This window comes from Pristis pectinata, chromosome 12 (assembly GCF_009764475.1).
Source record: "Pristis pectinata isolate sPriPec2 chromosome 12, sPriPec2.1.pri, whole genome shotgun sequence".
NCBI classification, from domain to species: Eukaryota; Metazoa; Chordata; class Chondrichthyes; order Rhinopristiformes; family Pristidae; genus Pristis; species Pristis pectinata.
The window spans coordinates 42,551,570-42,564,183 of NC_067416.1; the positions used below are offsets into that span (position 1 = coordinate 42,551,570).

At 43.6% G+C, this 12,614-nt stretch overlaps 1 protein-coding gene across 1 annotated transcript in view; it reads left to right on the top strand.

The window, feature by feature from the left end:
- Positions 1 to 12,614, top strand: part of si:ch211-250c4.3 (uncharacterized protein LOC100535981 homolog) — a 59,414-nt gene that overhangs the window by 40,765 nt on the left and 6,035 nt on the right. Inside the window, exon 6 of the mRNA XM_052027567.1 lies at positions 3,510 to 3,628. Within this exon, the coding sequence (XP_051883527.1) occupies positions 3,510 to 3,628 (119 nt within the window). The remainder of the gene's footprint in view (positions 1 to 3,509; positions 3,629 to 12,614) is intronic.

Sequence of the window (12,614 nt, forward strand, 5' to 3'; positions counted from 1 at the left end):
TAGCTGATATGATTTGTTTTCAGTTTTGCTGCCAATATGGACAAATTTACATTTTTCCACGTTATTTTGTGTTTGCCAGAACTTTAACCACTGACTTCCATCTGTATCCCTTTGTATCTTCTTTATGTCCTATTCAAAACTTATTTTCCTACCTAAATGTATGTCATCAGCAAATCTAACAACCATATCTTTGGTGCTCGTGTATATTATAAGATGGTGAGGGCTGAGTAACAATCACTGTAACACACCATTTGTTACATCTTGCCAACCGGAGAAAGACTGCCTCCAGTCAATCTTTAATCCATACCAATATGTTATCTCCTATCTCATATGGTTAATTTTCCACAATAAGCTTTGATGTGACACCTTATCAAATGCCTTCTGGAAATCTAACTGTAGTACATCTATTGCTTACTCTTTATCCACAGCAAATATTGCCTCTTCCAAGAACTCCTATAAGTTGATTGAACATAATTTCCCTTTCACAAAACCATATTGACTCAGCCTAATTTTCTTGACTTCTTTTCTAAGTGCAATGCAATAACATCTTTAATAATATTTTCTCTGGGACAGATGTTAAGCTAACTGACCTGTGGTTCCTGTTTTCTCTCTCCCTCCCTTTTTGTATAAAGGAGTTAAATTGCCAATATTCAACCCTAATAGAACCTTCCCTGAATTCTGGAAAATTAAAATCAGCATATCAACTATCTCATTAGCCATTTCTTATACGACCATATGATTAAGTACATCAGGAAAAGTACAAGTATTGCATAATAATACAAAACAACACTACTGTATACTGCTCCAAATGTTAATTAAAAGAAACAGTCCTTATATCATTTCATTATGGAGGCTTTGAGATATAAAGGAGACTTCCATCACTGCAGAAAACATGACTAAAAGAACTCAAAACTAAACTTCTTGCACAAACATTGTCTCTGTTTGGTGTGAGGCTTCAGTCATGAAGTCACACAGATATATTTGAAATCCAACTGTTATTGCTGATGTTTCATTTGCCCACAAGTCTTTAGAGATAAGTTGTACTATGTCTGGCTACACCAGCTTCTGAGCTCACTCTTGAAAAGTCCAAGCAAGATTCTGATAGATTCTTTTGCAAAGTCAATCTGATGACACCCAGCATTAATGTTTATCTTTGTGAAATGCTTGTACTATTGACTTCTGCAATAATTTTATCAATTGTTGGTGTTACATGACATTGAGGTTTAGTTGGAGTGTACACATATCCAGACAGTGCTAAGCAGCTTTTGAATTTTTGGCCTCCTTGAAACCCACAGAGGTGGTTCACTTTCACCTCTTTCTGTGATCTCCAGAGCAAGCAGGTGTTCATGTTTTTCTAAGTTTGTTTTTGAGCATGAAAAGGAAACTTGAGATGTACTTGTGCATGATAAGATCATGATACAAATTGCTCTTTATACCTTTAAGCTTTCCAGTGCTAGTAATTCAATCTGTAACTCTGGTGGCATCACTGCCTCTAGACACTGAACTAAATGTGAAGAGCTGATGTGGTATTGAAATTCAGAAAAGTATCACAGTAGTTTGAGATTACATAGAAAGTCACGTTGATATAATTCCATGATGAACTGAACTGTCATATGTTTACTACTGTTATAACAAAATACCCTGTCATTTCATCACTGAGTTGAATGACAATGAGGCTGCTTAAAGTTTCTTTGCTCATCAAATTGACATATAGGCTGCATTAACTAGTACCTTGATTTGTGAGTTGCAATTATTCATTCTTCCCATGGCTGAGCGCTTCTGCATATTCAAGTTCATCAGAATCATTGTTGATCTCTGCATTGATTTCGACATATACTGCATGCTTTGAGTTCTGATATACTCAGTATGGTGAGTGACTTACACTGTTCCACCACAACATCAGCACTGTTTTCAGTTCTGCTTCTCACTAATGGTGGCAATTCTTCTCTGCTGATGGTTTTGAATGAAAGGTTCTGCTCTGGTATTTACTTCTCCTCTGATTTTATTCTTTCTACATTAAGTGCTCTGATCTCTGAAAGTGATGATTTTGCTAAGTCAAGGGTGGCACGGTAGCGTAGCGGTTAGTGTGACGCTATTACAGCTCCAGCTATCAGGGTTCGATTCCCGTCGCTGTCTGTAAGGAGTTTGTATGTTCTCCCGTGTCTGCGTGGGTTTCCTCTGGGTGCTCTGGTTTCTTCCCACATTCCAAAAGACATATAAGTAGGCTAATTTGGGTTTAAAATGGGCGGCGTGGACTCGTTGGGCCGGAAGGGCCTGTTATCACGCTGTCAATAAAATTTTAAAAATTTAAACAGTTTGATACCCTCTTCATGAGCTTTCAGTTGAAAATACTTTGATGTGCATCCTTTGGTGATCTGTACTGAGCTCTTGGTCAAGATCGAAAATTAACATTTGGAGCAGGGTTAAGGGACTAAAGTGCGCTCCCTGCTCCTGTTTCCAATGTACTTATGAATCCATATTTAATCAATAGCAGAATGTGCTATGGAATACAGTTGTGTTCCATTGCACAAGGCAAAAAGCGAGACAGTGCAACTAAACAGTATTCCTCACGCCTGAGGCTACTTCCTGCAAAATAACACCCAGAGGAGAGGTGCATTGACTAGTACCTTGTTGAACTGTGATCAGTGGATATGATTTGTATTTAAATGAAAAACACAATGATGCTGGAGGAACTCAGCAGGCCAGGCAGCTTCTAGAAGGGTCCTGACCCGAAACGTTGACCGCCTGCTTTTCTCCACAGATGCTGCCTGGCCAGCTGAGTTCCCCCAGCATCATCATGTTTTTCATCGAGATTCCACCATCTGCGGTCATTTGTTTCTCTACGATTTGTATTTATGTGGCATCTTTAACATAGCAAAATATCTCTAAGTCTTCTTCAGGAAACATTATCAGACAAAATTTGGCCATCTGCCTTAACATAAAACAATGAGGAATTTTAACTTTGTTTCTCTTTCCACAGGTGCTGCTTGACCTGATAAGTATTTCCAGTATTTTCTGTTTTTGTTTCAGATTTCCAGCATCCACAGTTTTTAATTGCCAATAGTGCAATTGGGAGAAGCACAGATATCTTAAGAATTGTATGGGTAGAACACATTAAAGGGATTGGAAGGGGAGTAAGAAAGGTTGAGCACTTTAAATTAGCGTGGAGTTGTAATTAGCCAAGAAGTAGGCGTCTCTTGTGTTCTTGGCTGATTCTTTTTTACCTTATGGGACTGGTAATGCATATTCTGTTCCAAGTCTCCCCATGACCTTCCCAAACATTTTTCACTACCTTAGTGACCATACTCTCCTCACCCACAGGTGTGTGAAATAATTAAGCTGTTGACTATTTTTGGTGCAAACTGATCAGCAATCCCTTCAGGAGTACCAGGGTATTTCTGCAGTTTCTTTCCTTCTCCTTTGTTCTAATTCTCTGAAAAGCCTACCTTTCTGATAAACTACCACTCTTAATTGCAATTTTGACCAATATTTTATGCTCTGCTCCTCAGGTAAAAGCACAATCTGATGGGAAAGTCAAAGCCCTGATTAGGAATTCCAGTTTAAGAAAACAGGACAAAGCCCAAGAAGTGTCCGGCTTCATAAAGAGATCCTATACACAGCTCTGCAGGTAAAAAATGGACCACTAGTCCTCTTCATGCCTTGTACTTTATTGTACATCAATACCTTTTAAAGTGTGTCTGGGAGCAGGAGGGTGACAATTATGTGTGTCAGTTGAGGGGTGTGTGTGTTATGGATTTGTGTTGGCTTTGGGCATTGGGAATATGTACCTTGGTGAGGGTGTTGCAATGGAATGTGTATGGGTGGGGTGGTGGGGGGTTGTGTCAGGGATTTTGTATCAGTGAGGTATGACAGGAGTAAGGGCTGTGTTCTAAGGGGCAGGTCAGAAGGTTGTAAGTCAGGAATGTGTGTATCAAGGCAGAGGTAGGGGTGTGTGTGTGTGTGTGTGTGTGTGTGTGTGTGTGTGTGTGTGTGTGTGTGTGTGTGTGTGTGTGTGTGTGTGTGTGTGTGTGTGTGTGTGTGTGTGTACATGTGCATGTCAAGGTCATTTATCAACTGTGTATTAGGGAATGCGTATTGGCAGGGTGCATGTGTTGAGGATTTGCATCAGTGATATTGTTGTATGCTTACCAGTGTAAGTGTTTTGGCAGATGTGTATTAGGGGTGCACATCAGACATTGTGTATTGGAAAATAAAACAGAAAGCAGATCAGGCAGTGTTCATGGAGAGAGAAACAGATTCATGTTTCAGGTCAATGACCCTTCATAAGAACTGGAAAAGTGAGAAACCAAGCATGTTTTACATTGCAGAGAGGGGAGAGTTAGAAAGAATGGAGGGAGTATATAAGACAGGATGCAGATCAACGTTGTCAAGGTAACAATTACTTTAAATTCCAGAAGTTAGAGACAGAAGAGAAAAGAAACAAAGGAACAAACTGATACTGAAATATCCAGCAGTGAGAGGTAAAAAGAACTGGTTATCTGAAATCACCGATTTCAGTATGGAGTCCCAAGGGCTGCAATGTGCCAAGATGAAACAGGAGATGCTGTTCCTCAAACTTACCTTGGGCATCATTGGAGTAGCGTAGGGGGCCACTGACAGAGAGGCTAGAGTGGGAGTTGGATAGAGAGTTAAGGTGACAAGTGACTGGAAGCTCAGTGTCACTCTTGTGGACTAAATAGAGTATTCTGCAAAACGATCACTCAATCTGCATTTGGTTTCTCTGATGTAGAGGAGACCATATTGTGAACACTGATTACAATATACTGAATGAAGAAGTGAAAATGGATTGCTGCTTTACCTAGAAGGAGTGTTTGGGTCATTGGATGTGGGAAGGGGCAAAGAAAAGGTCAAGTGTTGCCTCTTGTGGGAAGTGCTGTGAGAAGGGGGCCAGTGACAGAGATGGGAGAGTGAACATGGACTCACAGAGGGAATGGTCTCTTCAGAATGCTGAAAGGGGAAGATGAGACTGGTGTTGGCATCACACTAAATGTGCAGAAGTTATAGAAGATGATTCGGGCAGAAGCTGAGGATAAGGGGAAGCCTTTCCTTGTTCTGGTTGGGAGGAAAGGGGGTGAGATCAGAAATAAAGGAAATAAAGAAGATACAATTGAGAGCTCTGTCAACCATTGGTGCGTGACATGAGGGATGTATTTTGGGGATGTGTGTTAGGTGTGCATTGGGTGCAGGGTACATTTGAGGGATGTCAAAGGTGTACTGGGGACAAATGCTGAAGTGTGTAGATGGCGATGTGTATTGACTGTTGGGTGTTGAGAGGTTAGCACCAGTGAAACAAATGTTAGGGAGTGATGTCAAGAGTAGTGTGTTGGTGGGGTGTATAGCAGAAGGGTGTGTTTTGGACCAGATATGTTAGGGTTGTGTGTGTCATGGAGGTTTTATGTTCTGTGGTTGATTGGTATGTTTGTCAATGTGTATATCAGAATAGGTATGTGGGTAGGTATGTGCCAGGACGTGTGTTTTGGCAGGTGTGTCTCAAGGACTCTGTGTTGGGGTGGTGTATGCTTTCAGAATTATAGAGTCATACAGCATGGAAAGAGGCCACCACGTCCACAGCGACCAGTAAGCACCAACCTGTGTTAATCCCATCATACAGCACTTGACCTATCGTTTTCTACGTGTAGGCAATTTAAGTGCTTGTCTAGATACCTCTTAAATGCTATCAGAGAATCTCTTTACACCACACTCTCTGACAATGCTTTCCAGGTTATTCACCATTCTCTGGGTGAAAATGTCCCCCTCAGATTCCCTCTAAATCTCTTACCCCTTACCCTATTGGTATTGGTATTGGTTTATTATTGTCACTTGTACCGAGGTACAGTGAAAAGCTTGTCTTATAAACCAATCATACAGGTCAATTCATTACACAGTGCAGTTACATTGAGTCAGTACAGAGTGCATTGATGTAGTACGGGTAAAAACAATAACAGTACAGAGTAAAGTGTCGCAGCTACAGAGATAGTGCAGTGCAATAAGGTACAAGGTCACAACAGGGTAGATCGTGAGGTCAGAGTCCATCTCATTGTATAAGCAAACTGTTCAATAGTCTTATCACAGTGGGGTAGAAGCTGTCCTTAAGTCTGGTGGTACGTGCCCTCAGGCTCCTGTATCTTCTACTCGATGGAAGAGGAGAGAAGAGAGAATGACCCAGGTGGTTGGGGTCATTGATTATGCTGGCTGCTTCACCAAGACGGCGAGAGGTAAAGACAGAGTCAAGGAGGGGAGGCTGGTGTCCGTAATGCGCTGGGCTGTGTCCACAACTCTCTGTAGTTTCTTGTGGTCTTGGGCAGAGCAGTTGCCATTCCAAACTGTGATACATCCAGATAGGATGCTTTCTATGGTGCATCTGTAAAAGTTGGTGAGAGTCAAAGGGGACAAATCAAATCTCTTTAGCCTCCTGAGGAAGTAGAGGCGTTGGTGAGATTTCTTGGCCATGGCATCTACATGATTTGCCCAGGACAGGCTGTTGGTGATGTTCACTCCCAGGAACTTGAAGCTCTCAACCCTCTCAACCTCAGCACCAATGATGTAGACAGGTGCATGTACACTGCCCCCTTTCCTGAAGTCAATGACCACCTCTTTTGTTTTGTTGACACCAAGGGAAAGGTTGTTGTCATGACACCATTCCACTAAGCTCTCTATCTCCTTCCTGTACTCTGACTCATCGCTGTTTGAGATACGGCCTACAACGGTGGTATCATCTGCAAACTTGTAGATGGAGTTAGAGCAGAATCTGCCCACACAGTCATGAGTATATAGGGAGTAGAGTAGAGGGCTGAGGACACAGCCTTGTGGGGCACCAGTGTTGAGAATAATCGTGTCGGAGGCATTGTGGTCTGTTTGTTAGAAAGTCAAGGATCCAGTCACAGAGGGAGGTGTTGAGTCCTAGGTCTCGGAGTTCGGTGACAAGCTTGCTTGGGATTATTGTATTGAAGGCAGAGCTGTAGTCAATAAACAATAGTTTAACGTAGGTGTCTTTACTGTCCAGATGCTCCAGAGCTGAGTGTAGGGCCAGGGAGATGGTGTCCACTGTAGACCTATTTTGGCGATAGGCGAATTGCAATGGGTCCAAGTTGTCTGGTAGGCTAGAGTTGATGCATGCCATGACCAACCTCTCAAAGCACTTCATGGTGGTGGATGTCAGAGCCACTGGTCGGTAGTCATTGAGGCATGTTACCTTGCTTTGCTTCGGTACCGGGATGATGGTGGTCTTCTTAAAACAGGTGGGAACCTGAGCTTGAAGCAGAGAGAGGTTAAATATATCCACAAATACTTCTGCCAGCTGATCAGCAAAAGATCTGAGCACACGGCCAGGGACACCATCTGGGCCAGGTGCTTTCCTCATGTTCACTCTCCGGAAGACTGATCTTATGTCCTCCACTGTGATCACAGGTTCAGCTTCATTGGTGGCTGACAGGGTGGATGGTGACAATCCACTTCCCTTCTGTTAAAAACACGCATAGAATGTGTTAAGTTCATCCGAAAGGGATGCGCTGTTGTTAGCTATGCAGCCCAACTTCGTCTTGTAGCCCTGCCATAACTGGCAACTGGTCAGGGACTCTATTTTGAGTCAGTATTGCCTCTTAGCATCCCTGATAGCTTTCCGAAGGTCATACTTCAATTTCTTGTACAGATCAGGATCACCAAATTTGTGTGCAGCAGTTGTCTCCTTCAGTAGGGAGTGGATCTCTGGGATCTAAATCTGAATGTATGTCCTCTAGTATTAATTAAAGTCAAGTTTATTGTCATATGCACAAGTACATGTATGCATAGGTGGAATGAAAATCTTACTTGCAGCAGCATCACAGGCACATAGCATCATATCAGCAGCATTCGTAAGAAAAACATAAATTATATGCAATTTTTACAAGGAAGAACACAACTAGAACAAAAAATGTCTATTGTAGTGCAAAGTGGTCAAAGTGGCCATTATGTTGCTAAACTGTAGTGATTAGGGTTTTGCCGGTTGGTTCAAGAACTGAATGGTTGAAGGGAAGTAGCAGTTCTTGAACCTGATGGTGTGGGATTTCAGGCTTCTGTACCTCCTGCCTGATGGTAGCTGTGAAAAGCTGGCATGGTCTGGGTGGTGGAGATCTTTGATGATGGATGTTGCCTTCTTGAGGCAGCACCTCCTGTACTGATGGTGGGGAGGGATGTGCCCGTGATGTATTGGGTAGAGTCCACGACTCTCTGCAGCTTATGTTCCTGTGCATTCATATTGCTGTACCAGACCATGATGCAAACAAGATACTTTCAACAGTACATCTATAGAGGTTTGTTGGAGTGTTTGGTTACAAGCTGAACCTCCTTAACCTCCTAAGAAAATAAAGACACTGGCGCACTTTCCTTATGATTGCATCTATGTTCTGGGCCCAGGACAGGTCATCCGATATGTTAACGCCCCAGGAATTGAAAGCTGCTGACTCACTCCGCCGCCGAACCCACAACATAGACTAGTGCATGTTCGCCCTCTTTCCCCTTCCTGAAGTGAACAATCAGCTCTTTAGTTTTGCTGACGTTGAGAGAGAGGTTATTGTTGCAGCACCACTCAACAAGGTGTCCTATCTCGCTCCGGTAAGCCGACTCATCACCACCTGTGATTTGTCCAACAACAGGAGCGTTGTCGGCGAACTTGAAGATGGCATTGGAGCTGTGCTTAGCCACACAGTCATGTGTGTACAGAGCAGGGGGCATTCATCTCTGATATGGGGAAAAGTTTCTGGCAGCCTACCCTACCCATAGCCCGCATAAATTTATATATCTCAATTGTGTCCCCTCTTAACCTCCTTCACTTCAGGGAAAACAGACCCAGCCTCTCTGGTCTCTCCTCACAAGTGAAACGCTCCATCCCAGGCAACATCCTGGTGAATCTTTTCTGCATCCTCTCCAGCACTATCACATCTTTCCTAGAGCAGGTAATACTCCGGCTGAAGTCAATGTCTTATAACATTGGAGCACAACCTCCCTGCTCTTGTATCAATGCCCTGGCTAATGAAGGCCAATATTCCATGTGCCTTCTTAACCATGTTATCTACGTGCACTGCCACCTTCAAGGATCTTTGGACTTGCACAGCAAGGTCCCTCTGCTCCTCAATAATCCCTGGGACCTTACCATTCATGGTGTATATACAGTATGTCACTTCTCAGCCTATTTCACGACATGAATATCACCCTGTAGCCTAAGACTATCCTCCACACTGTCAACACTTCCACCAAACTTAGTGATCGTGCCTCCTACATCCTCATCTAAATCATTCCTGTGTATTACAAACAGCAGGGGTCCCAGCACCAATCCCTGTGTAACACCACCAGTTACAGGCATCCAATCACAAAAACAGCCCTCTATCATTGGTATTGGTACTGGTATCGGTATCAGTTTATTATTATCACTTGTACTGAGGTACAGTGAAAAACTTGTCTTGCATACTGATCATACAGGTCAATTCATTACAGAGTGCATTGATGTAGTACAGGTAAAAACAATAACAGTACAGAGTAAAGTGTCGCAGCTACAGAGATAGTGCAGTGCAATAAGGAGCAAGGTCGCAACAAGGTAGATCGTGAGGTCATAGTCCTTCTCATTGTATAAAGGAACTGTTCAATAGTCTTATCACAGTGGGGTAGAAGCTGTCCTTAAGTCTGGTGGTACGTGCCTTCTGGCTCCTGTATCTTCTACCCGATGGAAGAGGAGAGAAGAAAGAATGACCCGGGTGGGTGGGGTCTTTGATTATGCTGGCTGCTTCACCAAGGCAGCGAGAGGTAAAGACAGAGTCCAAGGAGGGGAGGCTGGTGTCCATGATGCGCTGGGCTGTGTCCACAACTCTCTGTAGTTTCTTGTGGTCTTGGGCAGAGCAGTTGCCATACCAAACTGTGATACATCCAGATAGGATGCTTTCTATGGTGCATCTGTAAAAGTTGGTGAGAGTCAAAGGGGACAAATCGAAATTCTTTAGCCTCCTGAGGAAGTAGAGGCATTGGTGAGATTTCTTGGCCATGGCATCTACGTGATTTGCCCAGGACAGGCTGTTGGTGATGTTCACTCCCAGGAACTTGAAGCTCTCAACCCTCTCAACCTCAGCACCATTGATGTAGACAGGTGCATGTACACTGCCCCCTTTCCTGAAGTCAATGACCAGCTCTTTTGCTTTGTTGACACCGAGGGAAAGGTTGTTGTCATGACACCATTCCACTAAGCTCTCTATCTCCTTCCTGTACTCTGACTCATCGCTGTTTGAGATACGGCCTACAACGGTGGTATCATCTGCAAACTTGTAGATGGAGTTAGAGCAGAATCTGGCCACAGACTCATGTGTATAGGGAGTAGGGTAGAGGGCTGAGGACGCAGCTTTGTGGGGCACCGGTGTTAAGCATAATTGTGCCGGAGGTATTGCTGCCTATCCTCACTGATTGCGGTCTGTTGGTTAGAAAGTCAAGGATCCAGTTACAGAGGGAGGTGTTGAGTCCTAGGTCTCAGAGATTGGTGACAAGCTTGCTTGAGATTATTGTATTGAAGGCAGAGCTGTAGTTGATAAACAATAGTTTAACGTAGGTATCTTTACTGTCCAGATGCTCCAGAGCTGAGTGTAGGGCCAGGGAGATGGTGTCCGCTGTAGACCTATTTCGGCGATAGGTGAATTGCAGCGGGTCAAGATTGTCTGGGAGGCTGGAGTTGATGCGTGCTATGACCAACCTCTCAAAGCACTTCATAATGTAGGATGTCAGAGCCACTGGTTGGCAGTCATTGTGGCATGTTACCTTGATTTTTTCACCCTCTGTCACCTATTGCCAAGCCAATTTTGAATCCAATTTGCCAATTTGCCCTGAATCCCATGGGCCCTAACCTTTTGGATCAGTATCCCATGTGGGACCTTGTCAAAGGCCTTACTGAAATGCATGTAAGCCACATCAACTACACTGCCCTCATCAAAAAACTTTGTTATCTCTTCAAAAGTCTCAATCAGATTGGTTAGTCATTTGTTATGTGTCAGATGTGTGGAAAGTTGGCAGAGATATGTCCAGTGATGTGTGTCAGGATGTAGAGGTGACTTATTGTTTATTGTTTATTGGAGATTCTATTTGATGCGGGTTGGTGTCAAAGTTGGTGCTTATCAGGTTTATATTTAAAACTAGGAAATGCTACATTCAGCAGTTCAGGCAGAATCTGTGAAAAGTAAAGCAGAGATAACATTTCAGGTTGGAGTCCCTTCACCAGAACTGGGAAGGGGAAGAAATATTAAGTTGCAGTGACATTGGGGGAGGGACAGATAGGACAAAGGGAATATCCCTGATAGGGTGAGGCCAGGGTTGCCCAAGGGACAAGCTGTAAATGAGATCTTCTGGTCAATGGGTTAATGGGGGCAGTCAGGGAGAGAAAACATACTCCTTCCTATCTTCTGCAGGAGTTGCAACACCTGCCCTTTCATCTGCACCCGTCCCACCATCCAGTGATCCAAACAGCTTGTCCAGGTGAAGCATTTCATCTTTTTGAAGCATTTCCTCGCAGTTCATCCAATCCAGTGTACTCCCTTTGGTGTTCAAAATGGGGTCTCCTATATATTGGAGAAACCAAATACTGATTGTGGATGGGATCCTGTTGTCTGCTGCTTTAATTCTCCATCCCACTCCCACTTCCACTCTGTCCATGTCTGTCTGAGGCCCATGGTAGACTTGAGAAACAGCACCTCATTTCTCATCAGGGCATGTTGCTGCTTTCTGGGCTCAATATCAATATTTTCATCTGCAGGTAACTTGCGCTGTCAGGACGATGGGTTTTGGAGATACTGTTTATTGGATTGTTGTGTGCTGGGTGAGAGGATTGGGTGGCATGTCTGGCAGAAGTCATCTTTGTCGGACAGTGTGATTGGAATGGTGTGTTGAGGATGGTATATTCTGAGGAAGATTTGTTGCAGGTGGTGAGGGATGGTTGTATCAGGTAATGTGTCATTGGATATATTGACATATCAGGGGAGAAGTTCGGGAGGGGTGTTTACCAGAAATGGTCTTTGACAGGATGTGTGTTGAGGGTGGTGTTTGTGTCAGGTTTGGGGAGCCACCATCACCATGAGGGCTCCAAGGGCAAGGTGATGCTGGCCTGAATCTAACATAAATAACCAGATCAAGCAGATGGGTCAGAAACAGAGGGTTCATTTTAACATTCTGTTTGAACATCTAGAACAGAAGCTGGAACCTGCAATTCTCTAATGAAGGAGACCAACTCTACCAATGCATTGGGATGCAACAGGTATAAAGCCTGTACAGTGTTGTAGGGACAGGAGGCCAAGCCCTCAACTGTTCACCCTGTTTCCAAAGGCATTGATTTATTCCTTGACACCAGTTACACTTATACCATCACTATCCCATCCCATTACCCATTCTACATCATGATTCCTCTGTGAAAAAGCTTCCTCACTTGGCTTATACTGGTATCTGTATCTCCTGGGTTTGATCACAGAGAAAGTTTACCAGGGTTAATTCTCTTCATAATCTTGGAAAATATCAAGAAGGTCAACAGAAAATGCTGGAAATACTCAACGGGCCAGGCAGCATCTCTGCAGAGAGAAACAAAAAAGTGTGCGTGG